The sequence below is a fragment of the Furipterus horrens genome, unplaced genomic scaffold (genome assembly GCF_987537825.1).
Source record: "Furipterus horrens unplaced genomic scaffold, mFurHor1.1.pri manual_scaffold_4, whole genome shotgun sequence".
NCBI classification, from domain to species: Eukaryota; Metazoa; Chordata; class Mammalia; order Chiroptera; family Furipteridae; genus Furipterus; species Furipterus horrens.
This window is the reverse complement of record NW_028327174.1, coordinates 194,591,550-194,616,755: the sequence shown is the minus strand read 5'-3', so window position 1 is coordinate 194,616,755 and position 25,206 is coordinate 194,591,550. Positions and strand designations below refer to the sequence as shown.

General features: G+C 51.4%; 1 protein-coding gene across 1 annotated transcript; it reads right to left on the bottom strand.

The window, feature by feature from the left end:
* Positions 1-641: 641 nt before the first annotated feature.
* PTGS1 (prostaglandin-endoperoxide synthase 1) lies at positions 642-24,622 on the bottom strand. Its single transcript, XM_090274681.1, has 11 exons — positions 24,542-24,622; positions 24,373-24,453; positions 17,567-17,683; positions 17,007-17,147; positions 16,663-16,806; positions 12,767-12,948; positions 12,569-12,652; positions 10,661-10,907; positions 8,319-8,605; positions 2,944-3,091; positions 642-1,777 (listed from the first exon to the last, which is right to left on the bottom strand). Exons 1-11 carry the CDS (start codon positions 24,546-24,548, stop codon positions 1,422-1,424), a joined length of 1,794 nt encoding a protein of 597 aa, XP_090130807.1. The 5' UTR covers positions 24,549-24,622; the 3' UTR covers positions 642-1,421.
* Positions 24,623-25,206: the final 584 nt, after the last annotated feature.

Genomic DNA, 25,206 nt, shown 5'->3' with positions numbered 1-25,206 from the left:
AATATGTGTGATTGAATGGATAGCATGCAAGCAATTTGGAGGCTATATCCCATCTTCTGCCTTTGACTCTGAGCCAACAGATGAGATCAAGTCTGGAACTGAGTCCAAACCAGGAAACAAGAGGAAGCCGGGCGAGGGCAAGGGGAGGGGAGGTAGAGCATAGCTCTAGGCTCAGCCAGACCTGAGTCCCAGCAGGGCTCTGGCACCTGTGGGGACATGTCCCATGATCACCCTGAGTCCCTGTTTCCTCAGTTTTGAAATGGGGATTTTTAGACCATCTCCTTTATGAGAATTAAACAGGTAAAACTGGCACCCAGTGAGTGCTCTGCTACCCAGATGCCCTTCATCTCTGCTGTCTGCTCTGTAAGGGAGGAAGCTGTTTCCATCAGACGGTGGGAGCTGAATGCTCCACCTCCTGGGGGTGCGGAGTTGTGTGTTCTAGGAGAACAGCTTGGAGGAGGTGATGCCTAAGCCATGGGGTAAATGATGCACTGGTGGTGGAAGATCTAGGCAGTGACAGGCCACAGTGGAAAGCCCCATGCTGCAACCTCCAGGCTATCTGGCTTGTGGGGAGGAGAAAGGTCACTTCAGCATTGCCTCGGCCTCTGGGGATGGGATTCAAAGAGATACCTAGCAGGCCATTTGGAAAAAGAATTTTATTCACTTCATGAGAAACAGCTGCCCTGAGTCAAGACCTGGATGAAGACAGAGCATTGGTAGCTTCCAACCACTGGCCTGGAAAGAGTCCACCTGTTCTCTCTGTGTCCTCAGACCAGGGTCTAAGTTGAGGGTCCCCAAAAGAACACCCATCTCCTTGCCCCCTCAGTGCAGGAGCAGATTCAGGCAATGCATTCCTGTCAGACATTAGATTCTCCTGCTCTGTGGGTATCTCCCTGAACAGGAAAATGACTCAAATCAACATTCTAAACATTCACATCAGGACTGAACTGGTACACCAACTACTATTTTGGATCAGCAACCAGAAACACAACATTCTGAATTGTCAATCAGAAAGTCAACATTCTTGGGGGGGGGGTCCCCAGAATTCTAGAATGCAAAGTAAGAACCGTGTACCTTTCTACATGGTTTCATCAGGAGCTCCACATTCTAGAATGCATATATTCCGAATCAACCAGAAATCTGACATTCTAGGTTGTCAACCAAGAACCCAGTTTTCTGGCATGCCAGTGAGAACCACTGCTAACATTCTGGATGGTTAATCAGGAATTCAGTATTCTAGAATGACAAACAAGACCACAACATTCCAGATCATGGGTGAAAGACACAAGTTCTAAATGTCAACCCTGATTCTCTTGACGCCAAACTAGAAACCTAATGTTTAAGACTATTAACCCTGGCCTCAGCATTCTGGAAAGACCAGTGCAAAACTCTAGCCTCCAGAATGCTGCTGCCCTGCCCCCTCAGAGCTCTGTGGATGGCCGCTCCACACCAGCTCCATCATCCTGGTGGGGATCGGGGACATGGAAGGAAACGTAGGGACAAGTCTTGGTGTTGAGGCAAACCAGCTTCTTCAGTGTGGCCGTCTTGACAATGTTGAACCCCATCTCGCCACCAAATGTGCTTGACTTCCAGTACTCTGGAGAACAGATTGGATTCCCTAAGAGGCCTTTGAGGGAAAAGGGAGCCCCGATCTCTATCATACTCTCCCCAAAGATGGAGTTTGGATGGCACTTCTCAAGAAGCAGTCCCGGGTAGAACTCCAAGGCATCAATATCTCCATAGAGCTCTTCCAACTCAGCTGCCATCTCCTTCTCACCTACAAGGGGGAGAAGCTGGAGTCAGAATCACGACGCCCTCCGTTAAGGTTACTCTGGAGGGGAGGAGGATCTTCTAGGTCCACCTTTTTCTGGGGAAAAAGAAGAATCTGAGCACACGTCCTAAAACCTGGCCTGGCTGCCTGACCTTTCTCCAGGGCTGCATCAGAGAAGGAATTTGCTACTGAAGAAGGTGTCAAGGGCCTGGCTCTGCCACAAAACAGCGTGTGACCTAGAGCAACTCATCTTACTTCTCTGTGCCCTAATTACCTGATCGTCACAGCAGGGAGAAGCTACCCATCTTGTTTCCTTCACAGGCAGATTTTAAGGCCTTATCCTGGCCTAAGATCCTGCATTCTACTGGAATTCAGAGATGTAATGTAACTTGTCCAAGCTCACACAGAGATTGAGCGATAGAGTTATTTCTGTCTCTCTGGACTGTCACAGGAGACAGACACTGAACTTCCCTACCTGTTTCCCCAAATCCACCCTCCCTAGGGCACTAGTGAATAGTCATGGGTCATGTTACACCCTTACCAAAACCCTTCACTGGCTCCCCATTATCTGTGACAAGGGTTCCCAAATTTGGCTGCTCAATAGCTGGAATCAGAAACCACAATAATCACATACACACACACAGAGTCTTGGGCACCCCCACGCCTACTGAATCAGAATTTCTCAGAGAGACATCCAGTACATGGTATTTTAAATCGGTTTTCTAAGTGATTCTTAGGTAGCTGGTCCATAAATGAGTATTTAGAATCCACTAGACAGATTAAAACCCAAAATCTGTAGCATGGAATCTAAGATTCTATACAATTTGGGCCCAACCTCCCATCACCACCCCTGCCCCACCCCCACAGAAGCTCCTTGCTCCAGCCATACACCTGACTGTTCTCCCTAGTAGACACATTGTTTATGACCTCTGCGCTTTTTACTCTCTGTTCCTTTCCCTAGAATGCTCTTCCCTCTATTCTTTACCCAGAAAATCCCTATTTATCCTTCAAACACAGCTCAGAAGCCACCTTCTCTCCCCCAGTGGGGTTATTGGCCATCCCACCCCCCTGTCACCCCAGTCATAGTGCTGGCCACATGCTTCCTCAGTGTCTTCCTCATTTTAGTGCAGGTTCATGGAGGGCAGGGGCCATGTCCAGAAACAGCTGCTCACCTGTGAACTCCTGGAAGGAGGTGTAGGGCTTCATGCCAAACCTCTTGCGGTACTCATTGAAAGGCTGCAGCCGCAGCTCCCGAGATTCCTGGATGACATCCACGGCCACATGCAGGACGTGGTGATCTATGTTCCTACCCCCACCGATCTGCCGAGAGACAAACACAGCTATGGTCTGAGAGCCTGGCCACAGTGTCCTGAAAAAGACCTTCAGGCCAGGAGTCCTTTCTGAACGAGGACAGAGAGCACAGCTCAGCCCAGTCCTCACCACGCAGGGGACCTGAAGCGAGGGGTGCCACTGCCATCCTTCCTCAGGGACCCCCTCTGAGTCTCAGCTTCCTCCTCTTTAAAATGTTGACTGGGTCAGGACGACCCCTGTAGTAACTCACCAGCCACATTCTTCCCCAACCCTTTGAATTTAGGTAGGAACCCCCAACATCTTCTTAAGGAAAGTTCTGGAACTATTAGGTTCAGTAACTAGGACTTCGCAGAGGAGATGGCCAGTATGAGCCTAGAGCTCAAGAAGAAGGCACAGGCAGTCTCTCTCTGGAAATGACAGAAGGCTCTCGGAGCTTGCAATGGTTAGAAAGAGAAGGATGGATGACTATTAGCTTCAGAGGCCAACACACAGGGCTCTCCTAAGATAGTTTTCAAATTACACCTGGCAGAACTGACGTTGTGTCTGTCACCCTCCCAATCAGTCCTTAACTAGGATAAGACAGTTTTCATCTAGGATAAGCAGGGATGTTTCATCTTTTAAGGAATTCTGCCAGGGAACCTATTTCTATTGCTCTCCATTCCCTCTTTCCTAGTATTGAGATGCAACGAAATTTACTAAGCACCCAGGATGAAAAACTGAACCCCTAGGAGCCAGCCACCACCAGGACTCAGAGCTAGAAAGCAGGAAGACGGAGTATCAAGTCACTGCTTCCAGACCAGATAAAGCCACTGACAGGAACGCAGGTGACTGCAGCTATTTCTTCTCCCTTCGGCCAAGCTTCTGGGAAGACAATGGTCATAAGCTAGCGAGGGCAGGGCTGCAATCTTTGCCATGAAAACTGTGATGTATCAACAAATTTAGCTTAACTAACCTTGGAGTTTAACTTCAAGACCACTGGGGTGATATGGTATCCTGTGAAGCCCAGGTTACCTGGCGAGGTAAAGAAGGCTCCAGAAAAAAAAAAAGAAATCTGATTCATAACTATTAAGGAGCATTGGTCTAAAGAAAGCTCTATTGTTCAAGACGAACTGATAATGTTCATGCTTAAGAAAGGTTCCATTCAGGTTGAATGAGTATAATTGGATGGGAAAAAGGAAAAGCACATTTGGGTGAAGTCACACACCTTGGAGCAGAGCTAGAAGCAACTGGTACCAATCCCAGCTTGACTATTTACAAGCTGTGGGGCCGCTGTGGTTGGCTTAGTGCCCCAAAAAGATATGCTGAAGTCCTAACCTGCAGAGCCATGAGGAATGTGATCTTATTTGGCAATGGACGTATGTAAGAGGTTATACTCTAGTAGGGTGGGCCCTAATCCAACGACTGACGTCCTGATAAAAAGAAAAACCAGGGACACAGGGAGAACACCATTTTGGAGCAATGCTTCCTTTACAAGCCAAGGAATAACAAGGATTGCCGGCAGCTTCCAGAAGCTGAGAGAATGGCAGGGAGCAGGGTCTCCCCTGGAGCCTTCAGAGAGAATGTGGCTCTGCCACCACCTTGATTTTGGACTTCCAGCCTTCAGAATTATGAAAGAATACCTTTCTGCTGTTTAAAGCCACCTAGTTTGTGGTCCTTTTGCAGCCCTAGGAAACTAATACAGGGACCTTGGACAAATTACTGAAACTAAGTCTCAGTTTCCTCCTACACAAAAATGGGGGTGGTAAGAGCATCCACCTTTTATGGTTGTGAAGTAAGCGAGACAGAGTATGCAAAGCACTTATCCCGTGGTAACCCCAGGCTGTAGCTTTGTGTGGTGATTATTAAGGGAAGCCTGGTTTTATCGCTTCTCACACTCTCTTTAATATCCTGAGAGTCAACATGCTTCTGTTGCCCTTCTGCCTTGTGCCACAACACAGCAGGGCTTTTCACATGCCTTGTCACGTCATTCCTTAACAATTCTTTGGGAACCATGCAGCCCCACACAAGAGCTATTGTCTCTGTCCATGTCTGGGTCCTCACAGAGAAGAGGGGCCATAAAGCAGCCAGCAGCTGCCTGCTGGTGGCAGCATATGCTGATTTCAGTCAAATTACCAGGAGGAAACCACAATCCATATGGTGCCACACTTCACAAGAGGGCTTAGGGACAAGGACTAGAGGGAAACAGAGGGTGACAGGAGCTGAGATGAAGGACATGGGAGCTTTCAGACCTGGGGACAAGGAGATTCAGGAGGGAGCTGGTGAGAAATTCCAGAGGAAACGGCTATATTAGTTTGCTAGGGTTACCATAACAGGTTGCCACCAACTGGGTAACTTAAACAACAGAAACTTCTTTCCTCACAGTTCTGGAGGCTAGAAGTCCATTGTCAAGGTATCAGCAGGGTTGGTTTCATTCTGAGGCTCAGAGATGGCCATCTTCTCCCTATGCCTTCCCTCTGTGCATATCTCCTCTTCTAGTAAGGACACCAATCAGACCAGGGCCCACCCATTGACCCCATTTAACCTTAATTACCTCTTTAAAGACCTATCTCCAGGGACTTCCAGCCAAGATGGAGGTGTAGGTAGAAACGCTGTGTCTCCCTCCACAACTAAGAAGGAGTACAACCACCTCAAAACTGGAGACAACCAGAAGTTCCAGAAAGTCGAGCTGCATGGAAGTCCAACAAACAAAGATATAAAGAAGAAATACTCATCCTGACAGATAGGAGGGGTGGAGCTGGGGTAGAGAGGATGCAGTGTGGAGGTGGCAGCGGTGATAGCAGCTGTGGCCAGTCAGTGGAAAGCACAGTCACACATTAAATAAATTAAAGATCGACACCTGGGAAGTGCTCCCAGCACCAGACTAGACCGCACAGCTCACGGGTCCAGCGCCAGGGAAAATCAAGCCTCATTGCTTCTGACTGTGCAAACCAGTGGGGGTTGGGGCGGAGGCAGAAACTGCTGGTCTCTCAGCAGAGTCCACTTGTTTAGAGGCCCCCGTGGTCCTAGAACATCCGCAGACCCACGGCCAAGGCAAAAGCTAGAGAAGTGCCAGTCACATACAGCAAGTGGGAGAAGTGCCTGGAAAAGAGGTAAGTGCTGGGCAAGCAGCATTGTTCCCTCTCAGGCCCCTCCCCCACACATAGCACCACAACGTGGTGAAACAGGTCACTCTGTACTGATGAATACCTAAGGCTCCTTCCCTTACAACATATCAGGTGCGACAGCTCTACCCTAAGACACAGAGGCAAACAAACACAGGAGCCTGTCAAGATGAGGAGACAGAGAAATATGACCCAAAAGAGGGAACGGATCAAGGTTCCGGTGGGAGAACTAAGCGATGAGGAGATAGCCAACCTAACAGATGCGGAGTTCAAAACACTGTAAGATGCTCACAGACTTGAAAGATATGCTTGAGTACGGCAAATGCATAAGGGAAGAAGTGAAGCCTATGCTAAGTGAAATGAAGGAAAATCCACATGAAAGCAATGGTGAAGGTAAGGAAAGTGGGGTTCAAATCAATGATTTGGGACCTAAGGAAGAAATAAACAGTCAACTTGTACAGAATGAAGAAACAAGAATTGAAAAAATGAGGAGAGGCTTAGGAACCTTTGGGACAACTTGAAACGTGCCAACATCTGAATCACAGGGGTGCCAGAAGGAGAGGAAGAGCAATAAATCAAAAACTTATGCAAAAAAATAATGAAGGAAAACTTCCCAAATTTGGCAAAGGAAATAGACATAGACATCCATGAAGCACAGACAATCCCAAACGGGCTAAACCCAAAGAGGACGACACCAAGACACAATCATTAAAATGCCAAAGGTGAAAGACAGAGAATCTTAAAAGCACCAAGAGAAAAGAACACAGTTACTTACAAAGGGGTACCTATAAGACTATCAGCTAAAAGAAATTTTGCAGGCAAGAAGGGACCAGCAAGAAGTATTCAAAATGATGAAAAACAAGGACTTAAAACCAAGATTACTCTATCCAGCAAAGCTATCATTTAGAATGGAAGGGCAGATAAAGTGTTTCCCAGACAAGGTGAAGCTAAAGGAGTTCATCATCACCAAGCCCTTATTATATGAAACATTATAGGGACTTATTTAAGAAAAGAATAAGATCAAAACTATGAACATTAAAATGACAACCAACTCACAACTATCAACAACAGAGCCTAAAAAATAAGAACAAAAACAAAGCAAACAACCAGAATAGGAATAGAATCATAGGTATGGGGATCATTCAGAGGGTTTATCAGTGGGGAGGGGGAAGGGGGAGAAATGGGGAAATGGTGCAGGGATTAAGAAGCATAATTGGTTCATACAAAATAGATAGGAGGGAGTTAAGAATAGTATAGGAAAGGGAGAAGCCAAAGAACTTATATGCACGACCCATGGACATGAACTAAGGGGGTGGGACTGCTGGAGGGAAGGGGAGCAAAGGGAAAAGGAATTGGGACAAATGTAACAGCATAATCAGTAAAATATACTTTTTAAAAAGGCCCTGTCTCCAAATACAGTCACATTCTGGGATACTAGGGGTTAGGACTTTGAACATATGACTTGGTGGGGAGGACATTTAGCCCGTAACAGTGGCCTATGATTTAACAAAGACCTAATATGTGCAGGCACCTTCACGTGTATTACCCTACTCTGAATGTACTCCTGGTCCTCAAATCGCCATGCCCTTGACCTCTGGGCCTTTGCTATGCTGTCCCCTCCATCTGGAAAGCAACATCCCTGCCATCAACACTACCTCTTTCCCTGGGAGGTCCCTATCCATCCTTCAGATCTCTGCTCAGACTTCATTTATCCACAGTCCCCACCTCTGGCTCAGAAGCCCCTCTCCGAGTCCCCAGAGCACTGTGGGCTTTATGGATTTTTGTGGATTGTGGCTCCTAACATGCTTTTTCTTTTTTCTTTCTTCCTTTCTTTCCTCCTTTCTTTCTTCCTTTCTCTCTTTCTTTCCTTCTTTCTTTCTTTTTAAATAATTCACATCAGAGAAGCACTTGGCACAGGATTTAACGCATACTCAGTGCTCAGATGATGTTAGCTGGAGCAATGCCTGGTACTGCTGGGTGAACAAAGGACAAGAGAATGAACGAAGGAAGGCTCACAGTCGCCCTGTAGGAGTGACACGGTCCCCATTTTTCAGAAAAGAGAACTGGGGTTTGGATCCAGGTCTGTCAGAGCCCAGAGCCCGCCTGCCCCTCACCAAGGCTCTTCTGAGGCTTACCCGGCCAGCGCTCTGGCGAGAGAAGGAGTCCACCAGGGCCTCGACCCCGTAGTCCACCAGCATGGTGGTGTTGAACAGGAACTGCTCATAGCTGTAGTCCTGGGAGCCCACCTTGAAGGAGTCGGGCATGAGCGGGTGCCAGTGGTAGAGCTGGTTGAACTCCATGGCGATGCGGTTACGGTACTGGAACTGGACACTGAACAGCAGCTCAGGGTCAAACTTGAGCTGCAGGAAGTAGCCACTCAACTGCTGCACGTACTCCTCGATCACAATCTTGATGGTCTCTCCTGGAGAAAGGTCAGCGGAGCACAGTGAGTTAGCCACCCGGCTTGGGAAGCAGCCCAGTTCATGAAAAGTGCTTGCATTTTGTTTATTGCTGTTATTGTTGCTGAGTTTCATTTGGCTACGTTCCCTTGCCTGCCTGGTACAGGGTGTGAAAGTGGAATTCTGTCTCAGGTTGGCCCGATGCCCCAAGATAAGACTGGCCAGCTGCTCCTACGTGCCAAAGGGAGTCTGTGGGCCCAGGTAACCGGGGCATGCACAGAAGGGTCTGAGGACTGGTTCTGTGACCCGGGGGTGACCAGCCTCCCACAGCCCAATAAAGGCAATTGGCGAGGCCACAGGAAATGTCAAAGCAGAGGCTAACCTAGTGTGGGCTCTCGGGGCTCGGGTGTGGAGGGGGATTTGGAAGAGACCCCTGTGAAAGAAGCTGCAGCAGCAAGAAAGGGACACTGAGGGTCAAAGGTGAGTCTAGTCCCAAACATAGTCCTTACATGGTCTTACATATATCAGAATGTCTATGCATAGAGCGTCCCCTGCTCCCTCAGTAACCAGCTACAAAGCAAAGAGCCAGGGAAGAAACAAACTGAACATTCCATAACAAAATCAAAACCAGGCATCTAGATATTAAAAGAAATGAATATTGTGGCCAATCGGCCCTTAGACAAATGGGTTTTCAGCACATTGATCGGGACCCACTGGATTTTCAGTCAGCAGACCTGGGTCCAAATCCTGGCCTCGCCATTCCTAGCCACCTGCGCTTGGACCCAGTTGCCTAATTCTCTGAACTCCACCTGCCCTGCCTGTGACGTGTATATTATAATATCAGCACGATAATATGCATAGGGTCCTTGGGAGGAGTAGAGAATAAAAGCATCGAAACTGCTCGGCACAGGGCCTGGCATAACAGGGAGTCCGTTCACATAGGGGAGAAGCAGGGGCGCCACGTGCAGCTGTGACGGAGCATGGCCTCCCCACACTCGTACATTCGCAAACCAAACGATCAGACGAAGGCTTCCAACCCCGCCCCTAACCCCGCCCCCCTCGGGAACGAGCTCCCCTTGTGCTGCGGTGGGAACAGCATACACCTTAGGGGCAGCCAGACTGGTTCAAGTCTTCCTCTCCTGAGTGGTCTTGGACAATTCAGTTGACCTCCCTGAATCTTATTGCTCATAAGAGTAATTGTATCTGGTTCATAAGGTTGTCGGGAAGGGTTAAATGAAGCGCTGGATATACAGCTTCATTCCCTTTGGTCACAGCTTTATCACCAGTCAATATGCTGGGCAGCCTCCAGCCACAGAGATGCCCGCTCTGGTCAAGGTCTCTGCAATGCTGGGACTTCAGAACCAGCCCCTCCTTCTTCTTTAGGCTGTACCTATTCCTGGTGCCTGGCTCTTCCAGGTTCCATTGAATCAGGCACTATAATTGGGACCAGCCATGCCCACGGAAGGCCAGAGGTGGGGGAGGGGGTTACTGGTGACTCAGGGTGAACACGGTCTGGATGGGGTGTAAGAGGCCAAGCTCCCAGGCAGGAAACCATCTGACATTTTAGGCTGCAGACTCGCCCCCGTAGGGGACACAAAAATATTCTATCCCTGAGTCACCTAGAATCTACCAAACTCCAGGAAGGCAAATACATGCAGGGCAGGAAATATGAGGATCTCTGAAGGCTAGAGAAGCCAGAGTGTGACCTGCACAAGCTGGGGATGTCACTGTGTACAGTATAATGAGGAAGCTGAGACTCGGGATGGCTATTGTAATTGGCTGCGAGTCACACAGCCAATAATCAGCCATCACAGCCATCCATTTCATTTTCTGAAGGCCTACTATGTGTTGAGTGTTTTCCCTTTCATTATAGCAACAAGTCCTTACAACCATCATTTTCCCCAGTGTCCAGATTTGGAAACCAAAGCTCGCATAGGGGAAGGGGTCTGCTGCAGGTCTCACAGTTAGAAACCAGAAGATTAGGGTTCTAATCCCAGCTGTCTGTTCCCTCCACCTCCTGCTTCTCAGGACAGAGGGGACGACAACCTCCCAGGACAGGGCTGGTTTGGAGTCCTCACCGATAAGGATGAGGCGGGCCGTCTGGAAGAGCTGCTCATCTCCCCAGGTGGGGTGCTCAGCCTTCAGCAGGTCACACACGCGGTTGTGCTCACGCAGCCAAAGCGTGGCATACAACATGAGTCCCGGAAGCAGGCCAAACACCTCCTGGCCCACGGCCATCTGGCTCTGGGGTGGAACGCCCTGCGGGTAGTGCATCAGCACATGCGCCTCTTCCACCGACGGTGGGTACATCTCTCCGTCCAGCATCTGCAGGATGGGGCCACCTGGCAACCTGGGGATGGGGCAGGGCACCTGCACCTACCACAACTGACACCCTTCCGTTCCGGCTTAAAGCTGTGCGTCTCACACGGGGCACTTGCTCGTCCTCCCCAACCGAGCCCTGCTGATTCTACCTCCTAAATCTCTCCTAAGATGGGTCACTTTCCCCCTATCCCCACTACCACTGTCAGCTGCCAAGCCACCCTCGTCTTCCACCCTGTCTCCTCCCCAAGTGGCCCTACTCTTCCTCCTGTCCCCAGACAGTCCACTCTCAGCACTGTAGCCAGAGCAATCCTTTCAAAAATCCACGTCTTGTATCACACCCTGGCTTAACCCCCTTCCAAGCCCTCTCTCTGCTCTTGGCAAAAATCAGAAATACTGCACACGGCCCCGCAACCGTCTCCACCCTCACCTGCAATTGCTCAGGTGTCTGGGAGCACCTTCCTAATTTCACTCCCTCCAAGGCGCTCTCCAAGCCTGGGCACACTCTAACCTGGAAAGCCCTTTCCCCTTTCCCCTCACACCTCACGCAACTCTTGGCTTAGTCGGGACTCCCTAGGGAAGACTTCCCTGTCCTGCGAGCACTCTCAAGGCCTCCCCTTGGCGGCAGCTATCAACAGTGTAATCGATTACACGGTAGTTTCTTCATTCATTCAGTAATTATATACCGAGGACCTACTATGCGCCAAGTACTGTTCCTAGCCCTAAAGTGTCAGCTGTGAACTTTTCTGTTTGGTGTTTGTTTGTTTCAATTTTCACGGTCCAATATGGTAGGCACTTCACATGTAGCTGCCAAGCCCGAGAAATGTGGCTGGTGTGGATGAAGAACTGACTTTTTTATTTTACATAATTTAGATTTAAATTTAGGAAAATCTTTATGTGTACTTGGAACAACTAGAACATGTGAATCTACTTTTTCAACCGTAAATTTTATGAAATCTAAATACAAATCAGAGATTCCCCAATGAATATTTGGCAGCCAAATTGAGATGTACTGTAAGCATAAAATATAGATCAGATTTCTAAGTTCTAGCATAAAAAAGAATGTGAGATATTTTGTTAATCTTGGTATTGATTTCATGTTGAAATGATAATGTTCTGGATATGCATGGGGTTAAATGAAATATATTGTTAAAGTCAATTTCTTTTTACCTCTTTTAATGTGGCCACTAGAAAAGTCTTAATCACATCTGTGGTTCACATCATATTTCTATTGGACGGTGCTAGTTCAGACAGAAAGTCCTCACGGAACTAGCACCGGTGTTTATGTCTGTGGTCCCGACTGGCTGTGAGCTCCTTGGGGGCAGGGCCCATAATTATCATGGTCACTGTTCTATAACCTGTGCCAGGCACATCGAGTGCCCAGTTAATATGCTGAAAAAATTAAATGAACAAAGGCACGCTGGAAATACACATCTCCTATTGAGCCCTAAAGTCTACCTCCCAGGAGGACACGGAGGCCATTTTTGTTCCTTGTCTGCATCCCTGGCCTGGCCTCTTCTCCCAGGATTTATTGCCTCTCCTCTCCCACACTCCAGCTCCTGCAGCTGGCCCTCTCAGGACACTCCCCAGGGTCCCCAACAGCCCCTGCCAGGGAAGACCTCAGTGGAAGGCCCTTCCTAAAGCCCCATCCCCATGCCCACTGCTACCTGGTACTTGAGTTTCCCATCCTTAAAGAGCCGCAGGTGATACTGACGGTCCAGATTGTCTCCATAAATGTGGCCGAGGTCTACCTGAGGATGGAGAAAGGGTCCACTCATGTTATCAGGAGGTCCTGCCCCACTGCTGACAATCTGCATATGCTAGGTTAGGTCCTGAGAAGCCCTGAGCCCCTCCTAGATACTCACCCCATGACCCAAAGCCTTGGTGAAGCCAGGACCCATCTTGCCGGCAGTTTTGAAGAACTGATGGGTGAAGTGTTGTGCAAAGAAGGCAAACATGAGGTTGGCACCTTGGGGGTCAGGTATGAACTTCCTCCTGAGCAGGAAGCGACGGCTCAGGAGCTGGGCATCTGGTAGCTGCTTCTTCCCTGGTTGGGGCCATGAGAAGAACAGTTGCTGCCTCCTCTTGGCATCTTCCTCCAGGGTCTCTGGGCTCACCAGACCGAACTGGTCCATGGAGGAAGCCCAGGGCGCCTTCCACAGGACCACCTCCCTCCCACCAGATGGCCCCTTGCACTTTCCCGACCAAGAGACCCTAGAAGTATATCTGGGTGAAGTGGCACAGTATCTGGAATTTGCTTCTCAATACCCCATAAAAAATAACGTGAGAGAAGATACATGAAATCAGATTGGCAAATGGTAGACAAGTCTTGAAACTGGAAGACGGCTACACAGATCATTTTACTTTCCTCTTAACTTTGTGTATGTCTGAAATTTTGAAAAAGTTAATGTAAAAGGAGGAAGAAAGAAAAAACAAAGAAACAAAAGAACTTGGACTCCCCAGCCCTGTGTTTGAAACTGGCTAGGACATTCACAAACCATGCGAGCACAGGTAAGTCATTTCATCTCTCTGAGCCTCAGCTTCCTCCTCTCTAACATAAGGGACATGACACCTGTCTTACACACAGGTTGGAGGAGAGCATGAGATAATGTAAGCATGACAGAGAACTGGTGAGGTGGGATCTCTTAAATCAAGGGTCAGCAGACCTTTCCTGTAAAACGTCCAGATAGACACTATGTGAGGCTTTGCCAGCACACGGTCTCTGTCACACCTACACAGCTTTGCTACTGTAGCAGGAAACCAGCCACAGACTATACTTAATGAGTGTGACTGTGTTCCACTTAAGCTTCATCTACAAAACAGGGGTTGGGCTGGATTTGGCCTGCAGGCTGGAGTTTGCCAACATAGTGTAAATGATGCCAGTCTGTCTATATCTGGAGTAAAGACAACAGTCACTACGAAGCAAGTCTATCATTATGAGGGTAAATGTTAAGAGGCCTTCCTTAATTACAACGGTATCAGATGAGTTGGTACCCAATGCCCTCGCAGAAAGGAATAATTGAATTTTTGTGTTCTGGTTAAAGGCATCTTTTCCTAACACCTCATGGGAGGCTCAGTGTTAAAGATTCAAGACCAGTAGACTAGTTCTTTGGATTGAAATGGCTGACTGGCTTCCTCTAGCAGGAAAGGATATTGAGCACTCCCAAAAGGGAACTTGGACACGTGCCAGCAAAGTGTTGGCAGAGTCCAGGAGCTCTGTGAGACCCAGCTGCACTGGCAGAATGGTCGTGCCTGGGGAATGGTAGTTACACACAAGTGCAAACCATCGGCACAGTGCCCTTGAGGCCCAGGCAAGGGCATCTATGCGTTTGCACGTTTTGAACCTGGGAAAGCACCCAACCCTGGGGCTGCGCAGGACCAGGGCTCAACAGCGACACCATGTGGTGGGAACTGGAGTGATGGCAGTGGCGGACTGATGCCTCTCTTGCCCTCTCTGTACTTGAAGCTGAAATGATGGCTCTGAACTGGGTCAACTCTCAGGTTTTGGACAGTCAGGAGTGGAGTGGGAAGAAGGTCTTAGAAGAAAGACCCCTGCCAATGACTGAAAGGGGTTTGGGCAACTAAAAAAAAAAGCTGACTTGACTTCCGGCCAAGATGGAGGCTTAGACGGACACGCTAGGTCTCCCTCTACAACTATAGAGGAATACAACTACTTCAAAACAAAGGATAACTAGAAATTCCAGAAAATAAAACTACACGGAAGCCCAACATATGAAGTTATAAACCAGCGGTGCCATTTGGGCAGGTAAGAGTTAAAGAAGGCAAAGCTGTTTGCGGAGCGGCGGGCGGGGCGGCGAAAAATCCTGGAGGCAATCAAGCCCCTGGCGTGCGCGACTCCAATCAAGCCCCTGGCTTGCGCGACTCCGGGCGCTGGGGAGCAGCCGCAGCATCGCCTTGAACAGTGAGGCCCAGGGGGGCGGGAAGACGGATCCCGGTCTCCTAGCTGAATAACTGTGTGAATCCATCTTGGACCCCCGCCCCCAAAGAAAGCACCACAGGGCTGCGAAATAGGTCGCAGACAGGCACCGGTCGGTCGCTAATTTGTGACGCGTACACAGGCACCGCCCCGGACAGCTGGCCCAGGAAAACAAAACGCATCTGTCAAAATGAGGCAGACAAATATAGAGATCCCGGTGGCACAGCTCACCAGGCAGCAGATAGAGAACCTGACAGATGAACAGATAAGAAACCTGTCAGAGGCTCAGTTCTGGGCCATTGTTAACAGGTGGCTTACAGAATTCACAAAAGAGCAGGAAAAAGATATGAAAGAAGCGAAAAACTTTCATAACGAAAGGAACAAAACCACATACGAGACAGATGGTGAGGAATCCAGAGTTCATTTCAACAAACTGGAATATGGAGAAGGAACAAGCAGTCAACCAATGCAGCGAGAGGAAATGGGAAGCAACAATGAGAGGATCAGAAACCTCTGGGACAGCTATAAAAGGCCCAACATAAGAATCATTGGTTTGCCAGAGAATGAGGAAGATGAACTAGAACTTGAAAAATTGAGTGAAAATATAATAAAGGAGAACTTCCCAGACTTGGGGAAGGGAATAGACTTGCAGGTCCAGGAAGCAAGGAGAGTTCCCAAGAGACTGGACCCAGGGAGAACCACTCCAAGACACATTATAATCAAAATGTCAAAAATTAAAGATAAAGAGAGAATCTTAAAAGCAGCAAGAGAGAAGAAAAGAATTATGTACAAAGGGGTCCCAATTAGACTATCAGCTGACTTCTCAAGGGAAACCCTACAGGCAAGAAGGGACTGGCAAGAAATATTCAAAGTAATGAAAATCCAAAACCTACAACCACGAATACTCTATCCAGCGAAATTGTCATTCAGAATAGAAGGACAGAGAAAGTGTTTCCAGGACAAAATAAAACTGAAAGAGTTCATTAGATCCAAACCACTGTTATATGAGATGTTAAAGGGACTGGTTTAAAAAACAGAAGCTAGGGAGATGAAACAAAGGCAAACTAAATAGGCAACGAGAGTGGAAAAGGAACTGTGGGTAAGGGAAGCATAGTGGGGGGAGGTCAACAGGGAGGGGGAGTGGGGAGAGGGAGGGAGATGATATAGGAATTGGGGATCATGGTAGGAGGGAATGGAATAGACGGAGAGAGGTTGGGAGGAACTGTATGCACAACTAATGGACATAATCTAAAAGGGGGGGACAGCTGGAGGGAGGGGGGCCACCGGGTGGAGGGGAGCAGAGGGAAGGGAAATTGGCACAAATGTAATATTTTAATCAATAAAACACATTAAATCTGAAAAAAAAAAAAAAACCAAAAAAAAAAAAAAAAAAAGCTGACTTTATATGTAAACTGCACTGATAAAGCATGTAAAGCTATTTATTTATATTAGTGAAGAACCAAATAAAAAGCACACTATTACTTCCCTCCTCTGTTTAAACTCTTAAGTCACTCCCATCCCAGCAGGACCCCTCTCCCCCTTCAGTAGACTAGATTGGGGCAAAGAGGCACCCTAGAGACACAGTAACACTCGTCTGACTCTGCCAGTGACTTCCCAGGTGACCTCAGATGAGACCCTCCACCACCCTTCCCTGTTCTCATTCTCCACCCCTGTCCTCATCCCTGGTTCTGAGTATATGTCATATGTCTTGCCTTGGTCCACCTATCTGTGAAATGGATCAATAACTCTTCTTTATGCTTTTTCTCAAAGAGCAGAACTGAGCAACTCCTGCGATCCCCAGCCCCCTAACCCCACCTCCATTACCTTTGGTCCCCATGGGAGTGGGGCAGTCCTGGGGCACGGAGGGCAGAACACGCGTGTAATAGCTCACATTGGAGAAGGACTCCCAGCTGATGTAGTCGTGTGCTATGTTGTAGGTGGGGGGGCTGGGGATAAGGTTGGAACGCACTGTAAAGGACAAAGATAATAGTGACAAGGGGGTTCCCACCCCCCATCATACCCCCTGCCCCACCTTCTCTTGAGTTGGACTTGTTTTATCTGGCATCACAGAGTCTCCCCACCCACAGCCCTTATCAGATGCCAAGAATTCCAAGAACTGGCAGGATTTCTTGCTCCCCCAGATTGGGGGCTGCTTGTCCCCCACCCACCTGTGAGTACCAGGCGCATGAGCATCTCACGGATGAAACTGGCATTGACAAACTCCCAGAACCAGCGCCCATGTGTCAGCAGGAAGTGGGTGAAGGAGGGGCTGGGCCGCAATAAACTCTGGAACCAGGTCCACAGCTCAGCTGTAGGGGTAGTGGGAGACACTCAGTGGAGCCTCCTGGCAGGACCAGGCGTAGCCAGAGTGGGAGATGGGAACTGGGAACAAAGGCCAGGATGGCACAGGGTAGAACACCTGGGGTGGGAACAAGGATGAGTACTTGGGAGTGAGGACACATGACAGAGCCAGAACCAGGAGTGAGGACAGGGGCCGGGGCCAGGGCCAAGGAATGAGGCTGGGGCTGGGCAGTGGAGACTCAGCACAGAGCCCAGAACCAGGGAGTGAGGACTGAGGTCAGGGGGGTGTCAGATATCAAAACCAGGCAAGGAAAGAGAATGAGACCATGGCCAGTAATGAGGGCAGGATGTGGGCGTCTCAGAGGACGAGCCCAGGGAAGCAGGAGGGGCCGAGATAGAAGGAGTCGGGGCTGGAGGCCCAGCTCACGGATGGTGCAGTTGGGGCCGGAGTAGCCGGTGCGGGTGCAGTCACACTGGTAGCGGTCAAGGCCAAAGCGGACACAGATGCCCTGGTGCTGGCATGGGTAGTAACAACAGGGGTTCACTGTGGATGAGAAACAGAGATCAGAGACTGCCCTAGGGTGACCTCTCGTGAGAGCCAGAGGCATGGACTCAAGTGGCAGCTCTGTCCTAGCTCACTGGACTTCAGTGTTCCCCAAAAGGCCCTCTCTGTTCCCACAGCTCTGAGCAGAAAGCCCCTGGCCTTGCTGCTTCTAGGCCCTGCTCCCGGTCTCCAATGTGGCCCCCATCAGGGCCCCAGGGGAATTCCCCCCTCCTTCCCTGCTGCCACCAACTGCCAGGGGAGGAGGGGCAGAGGGGCAGGGGATGAGCCCAGGCCCCAGGCTGCAGCACTGAAGGCTAGGAAATAGTTGATAAGACCCTGCAGCCACAGGCTTCTAGAGAGTTCACTTCCTGCCAAGCCCAGCACCCAGGGCAGGGTTTGTGGAATTCAGAAAGGGGCAAGGAAGCGGGGGTTCTCCCAGACCCACCCCCAACTTCAGGGCACCTGGACACTAGGAGAATGAGATCGCCCACCAGCCCTCTATTTTTGCAAAAGAGAAAACAAGCAGCTATCACAATGTTCACTTGCAGATGGGGAACAGGCCAGATAAGGGAAAACCCAGGTGGGTCACCCAGCAAGTCACATCAGATCAACTGCCCATCCCTTCACTGCCTGCCCTCCTCACAGACTCAGCAATCAAGATCAAGGTAAGACATTTCCCAGAACCCTGCAGACAGAGTACAGGTATGAGGGGAGTCTCAGCTCTCTCAGCTCCCATTCCTGACAGGCCCAGCTTTGGCCCACTCGGCGAGGGTGGGGAGTGGCGGAGAAGGGAGGTGGGTCTGGGCTCTAGGATCTTCTGGTAGGTCAGGGACCAGGCGAAAGGAGACATGTGGCTGAAAAAATCTACTGAGGGGGTGAGTATGGAGCTCTGGCATCAACCCCTGCCTCCTGGAGAAAACCTCTCCAGGAAGTCCCTCCTGTGTCCAACCCAGGTCTCACCCACCAGTCCCCTTGCTCGAATCATCACTGCTTCAACAATTCTTCAAGAGCAAAGTCAGACTCCTTAGAGCTCACACATTGCTCATTCGCTGCTCAGCCAGGGACCCCGAGGCTCAGAGAGCTCGGCAGAGCTTTGGCCAAGGACACAGACTGGAGCAGGGCCCTCCTACAGACCCAGGACTCCTGGCTCCTGGCTCCTGGCAGGAGCTCCTTCCCCGGCCTCCCAGAGAAAACACCAGGCTCCCCTCTGCAAACATACTTTCTTATCTGGACCCAGAGCCAATGTTACAGGGAACTTGCATTCTTTGTACAACTGATTATAGGGGTCAAGAGGATAACAAAAGGTAGGAGAAGCCGGGGAAGTCAGCTCGGGGTGCTGTGATTAGAGGGCATGACCCTGGCACGGCCTGACCCCTCCTCACTTCTCAGCATGAGGCCTGGGCAGCAGGGTCCTCCTGGCCCCCACATCAGAGAGGGCCCCCAGCGCCACCACCCCCCAACTCCCCCCCAACACACACACAAGTGCACACGGAGCGAGTGAGCAAGAAACAAATCATAAGAATCATGCAAATAATTTTGCTTAAAACCTGGCGACTCCCCACTTCCCCACAATGGCACCTTTGTGACCCCTGCAGGGGTACAGAAAGGAGGGGCCTATGGAAAGGAAAGAAGGCTGGACAAAAGGCCTTATCAGAAGGACACAGGCAGACTGGAGGGCAGAACCCAGGGCAGGAACCTGGCAGGACTCAGCCTCCCGCTCCCACAACCACAGGCCCAGAAAAGCCAAGCAGGCCCAGGGGTACGGAACTCTCCTCACTGGTCCCTCCTGCTCAGGACACTGCTTAGGACACTGCTCACCTGCCTTTTTTTTTTTTTTTTTTCTTGTTTTGGGTTTTACTGGAGGCTCAGGTGGCACATGACAGTTCATAAAATGGCTTCAGAGGGAGCAGGTAGAGGGGAAAAAAAAATTAACTAGGGTGGGAACGAAAAACAACCAGGAGGAAGTAAGAGCTGGCTGGTTCCTTCTCAGCCTGATTTAGGGGAGGGAGCTGGTGTCCCTGAACAAAAATGATGGATCCCTTCCTTCAACCCTTGGTAGGGGAGAGAGAAAACAGAAAAGGCTGTTGCTTCGGTTCTCCGGAGTCTCAGCCCCGGTCCTTCCACCACCCAGTGGGCCAGTTTCCCCATTCCTCCCCGAAGAGAGATCTCGAAAGGATCTCAAGAGTTCTTTCCTGCTCATTCTGTGGCAGCCCTGTGCCTTAGTTCCAAAGTCAAAAGCTCTTCTCCTTCCTTTGCCCAGACTGCCACTCCTCCCTAGCAAATCCCCTCCAGGTCTACCTGCCCCTCCCAACTGGGCCCACAACTTGCCTCCATCGGACACCTCCCCTGAAAGTAACTCGCCCACTGCCTCTCACCCTGGCTCCCTGTGCCGACCCAACCCTCTCTTCTCCACCTCAGGCCCCCAAGAGAAGAGGTCACACCTTCCCCGACTCTCTCCTGCAGACACACAGCTGGAGCTCAGCCCACGTCCTGGAGAGATCCAGCCGCCCGGGGATCCAGATGGGTTGGCCAGATCTCAACAAAAGCTTGTGGAATTAATAAAATGAAGCTGGGAAACATGCTACCTCAAACTTTGCCAAAGAGACCTTTCATCTTCCCAGCCCAGGGCCGCTGGCTAGGAACTGAGCTTGCAAGCTTCCTGGTAGCCCTTGAGTCCTGCCCCGGCAGGAGCAGAAAAATGCCTATCCTGCAGGGAGAGGCCGGGTGAGAACCGAGGCTCCTCCCCCCAGGCCGGCTGTCCAACTTTCCCTTCCTCCTCTCCGGATCTTTCCATAAACAGCAGCTGCCCCAGGGGAGGAAAAGTTCTCCCCAGCAAGGACAACAGTAGTCTTTGGGGTGTCAGGGTGGGCAGAGAAGAAACTAGGAGCCACTTTCCCAGGGGTGAACCCGACCACGGCTGGACTGTCTCGGTAGGTCGAGGAAGCCAGGGCTCTCACTGCACATTCACCACTCAGGTTTCTCGGCTTAGCACTCCCTAGAAAGGGGGGGTGAGACCTCCCTACTGCACACAAGAGGAATGCGAGGCTGGAGGCTGAGGCTCCAGAGGCGGGAGCTCACCCAAGGCCCTCTGTTTCAAAGTCACAGTGCCAAGACTTGAACCCCTTTTCTTCCCTTCCCTTCCTCCTCCTAGAGGTTTCCAGGCCCGGATTTGGAGAAGGGATGGGGAGGAAGAGTCACTTTGATCCACAGGCTGGGAATGATCCCAGGGGGTAGGTTTGTCACCCTTCCTTTGAGGTGGACCTGAAAATCCTAAATGAATGAAACAAAAACCTCTGAGAGATCCCCATCCCCTGTCACAACCAGAGCTAAGGAAGGCCTCCCTTCAGTCTGCCTTGAATCCTGCATGCTTTCATGCCAGCCCAGTTCTGGGCTCAGTGGAGGACACCTTGTATAACAGACCATCAAGAAAGAGAACTGGGGAGATGCAGGCACCAAGTCGAATGCCCGGGCTGAGTTCCCACACCCAGCGCAGGGCCAGGCACCAAGTAGGTGCTGGGAGACGTGCTGGAGAGTAGCTGTTCTTTGCTGGCTCTGTGTCCTTGGGCAAGTCCCTTCCACCCTCTGAACTTTATTTTTCTGTGTATCCCAGAGGATGGAGCAGATGGGCTCTGAGAAGACTTCCTTTTATACCCCCTGTCCCTTCTTCTCTGGTCTGGGTGGAGACAATCTATCTGTCTTCATTATTCACATTGATGTGATTCCCATGCCGTCAGCAGAGAACCTTACAACTTGCCCTCACTGGGTCTTCAGGCCACCCCAGAGGTGAGTTTGATCAGCAGGCCCAGAGGGCACACATTCCCACAGACAAGGACTGTCCTGGAAAGCCTGGCTCCAGAACCTTCTGAGGATTCAGACAAGGAAATGTTCCTCAGCCCAGGAATCAGAGCTCTGGACACAGTCGGGGAACACCAAGTCCTCCAGGATGCAGAGGTTCCAGGCAGCAAGAGGCTGGAATGAAATCCCCTAAGAATAATATTTAGAGAAACTCCAGGGGCTTGGCAGCCATAGAGAATAAAAGGATCCACTAGCCAGACCTGGGCTCCAGCCCCTACACCCAGACAGGTCAGCAGCCAGGGGCCAGGCACCACCACCCCAGGCCCCTCAGCTGGACCGCAGCTGGAGGAGCGCAGCTGGAGAGGAAGCCACATCTGGGTCTGCAGCCACAGACCCAGCTGGAGCTACAGATAGGAGGCGGCTGGTGGTGAGTAGCAGGGAGACCTCGGTATAGGCTGGGTTACCACCCCATGTGCCAGGGTTAGCTGGTCTCAAGGATCTTCCCCTGACACCAAGGTTGTGCCCTACGCCTAATCGAGGAGAACCCACTGAGTCAATGTCAGGAGCTGGAGGGAATGAACTTGAGCATGAAGGGTCCCCCAGCACAGCCTTGCCCTCCAACCTGGACTCCACCTCTGCCACCATACAAGAGGCAAAAGCAACATTCGCCCCTGACACTTGTCCCCAGGTGTGTCCGCAGCCCTCATCTCATGGGGGATCAGCCTTTGCTGCCCCTCTGGGGACAAATACAGACTTCAGCTTTCCAGGCCTGATGCGCAGGCATCTAGGACCTCAATTCATTCATACACTTGGAAGTAGAGCCCAAACCTTCTGCCCTGCACTCGGCTTGTCACCCATTCTTTCTCTGACCCTTGCAGCAGCCTCCTTGATGGTGTCTGCCTCCAGCGTCACCCCCAAGTCATCCACCCAACCCTCCGCCAGGGACCCTCAGGCCCAAGGCCCTGCATTCAAAGGCCCTGGCAGCCAGCACCTTCCACTGCCCCCAAAGCTCCCGTCTGCTTCCCAGAGGTCAGACCTGTAGGCTTCAGCTCCTGTGCTGCTACAAAAAAGACCCTCACAGAGTTTCACAGTAAAGCTTCACAGTACTTCCCCCCATTCACCACCTCCTCAGAGGCCACGTCACCAAGAAGCCTCCCTGGGTTCCCTCCACTTGAGAAGCAACTGCTCCCTCCCTGCGCCCTGCAGCCATGGCCCTGACCCCCTTGGATGGCAGCCTGTTGGCATCTCTGTCTCTCCCATTGGACCGTGAGCTCCCCCCAGCTCTGGGTCTCAGCGCCTGCCGAACATCAGCAGAAAGCAAACTTTCAAGAACATTTATGGATGGAATTTTAAAAAACCCATTTTGTTAAAACATATAATGATATAAAGTAGTAGAAAAGGCAAAAAAAAAAAAAAAAAAAAAAAAAAGGCATAAACCATGACTCACTGAGCCTTAGTGAACAGAGACAGGAAGACAGGCTGGCCAGCCCTGGTTACCCCAGGGCCCTGGATGGGGTCTCCGAGGAAATAGGGCTGACCCAGGAGTTGACAAGACTGGTCCCTGGGGTGACCTGACCAGCCCCCGCACTGTGCTCAGGGTCTCAGGCAAATGGGTTCACCCCTCTGGGCCCCAGAGCCCCTTCTTTAGAATGGGATTATCACACCCCCAAGGCTATTGTAAGTACCGAAGTGAACATCCACAGGCTGGGCTTTGTCAGCTGTCAAGAGCTGGCCACATGAGTCTTCCTCCTCTCCTTCCCCCAAACTAGGCCTCTGCTTACACCCAAACTCATCCCTGGAGCCCTCTCCATTCTCTCCTTGGCTTCCCCAAATGCCACCCACTCGAACCCTCTCCCCCAGGAAACCTGGTCTGACTCACAGCCCTCTCTCTTCCGAGCACCAAGTCTGTAGCATCACAGCAGAAAGCTCAGACCCTGCTCCCCACTCCCAGCCTCTCAAACCCCCATTGTCCAGATGGGAAATGGAGATCCAGAGAGGGATGGATCCCACAGGGCGGGGGTGGGGAAAACTATGTCCAGGCCTCGCACGTGTGTGCCACGCACGTGCACACGCACACAGAGAAGCAGTAAACTGGCAGAGGGAGGTTGGCTGAGGGAGGATCTGAATTCTTTCACTTGGGACATCAGACATGCATGGTGGTGGCCGGGGTGTGGGGATTTTACAGGACACCCCATGACCTCTGGGTTGGTGAAACCAGTTCACTGAGGGGGGAGGGGGCAAGGGGGACTCTGTGCAAAGAGCTGGTGAAATTCCTAAAGTCAGAAAGATCCAAGGGTTCAAACCCTGAGCCCAGCGTGTACTGCGTGAGCTTGAGGGAGTTATGGCGCCTGCCTGAGCCTCACTTTCCTCATCTGCCCAGTGGGGACCTCATGCGAGAGGATTTAAACCTCCCGGGAAGAAACCAGCTCTGGGTGGTGCGCCAGGGCCCTCACCAGAGGAGAACTTCTTCACTGGGTCTGGGAATCTGGATGGGTCCCCAGAAAGTGAGAGGCTGGAGAACGGGAACTAGGCAGCCCCCTTTTCCCTCGATAGTTTCCGATGCTTCCTCCGAAAGAGGCCCCCACAGGAAACAGGTATTGTTGGGGAGCTGGGGGCCCAGGACAGATGAGGGGACTGGAGAGGAACTGTCCCATCTCCCAAACTGGCACGAGATTCCAGTCTGCCCTGCCCCGCAAAAGAACCCTGTAGCCTCCCCCTCCTCCACCCTCAGCACAGGCCACATTCCCCCCGGGTCTTCAGAGGGCCCCCTCCCTCCTCCCGGCACCGCGAGCCGAAAGGGGAAGCTGGACCAGCCAGAAGGGAGAGAAGGAAGAGGAGGCAGGCCAGAGGGTCAGGACCAGGGTCTCTCCGGGGGCAGGGAGGGGGCCGCGTACCTGGCGCGGGCTCCCGGGGGTCCGCGAGCAGGACCAGGGGCGTCAACAGCAGCAGCAGGAACCGGAGCGGAAGGCTCTGCCCTGCGGGGGGAGAGATGAAGGGCTGAGCCTGTCACTCAGGGCTCCAGGAGGAGGCAAAGAGGACTCGGGGCACCGGGCGGGAACTCACGGCTCATGGTGCTGCGGCGCGGCTGCAGGGTGCGCGATGCAAACTGCCGGAACCTTGCGCGCTCTCCAACTCCGCGCCGGAGCCCCGGCCAGCCCCGCCTGCCTGGCCCGCCCCCTCCCCACCCATTCCCAGGCCCCGCCGCTCCAGCCAGCTGTCACCTCGGCCAACACCCACTTACTTCCTCTACGCCGGGCCCCAGCGACTCAGGCAATTTTTCACCCGAGATCCTGGAGACCCTGGAGCTTTCAAAGCCCGGTGGTGCCAGAATTATGTTCATCTGGTAAATAGGAAACGGGGCCCCAGAGACGAGGTGCGATGTGGCGGTCACCCAGGGCTTTGGGGCAGAACTGATGGAATATCTGAGGCCAGAAACCGCTGGTCTGAACCACACACCCTGCTGCCCAGAGATGAAAGGGGGCTGGAGAAGGAGCAGTCTGACCTGACCTGCTCATGGCTTCCTGGATGAAAGCCCACTATCCTCAGGCCCAACAAGAATGGCTGACTTTCCCCCCAGGCTGGGTTTGGCCCTCTGAGACCTCTGCCTCCAGAAAATGAAGAGCACAGGCTCCAAGTCCAGGAGACCTGCGCCCAGGTCCAGACTCTACGGAGCACTGGCTGTGTTACGCTGGGCCAGGTACTTACCCTCTCTCTGGTCCTCAGCATCG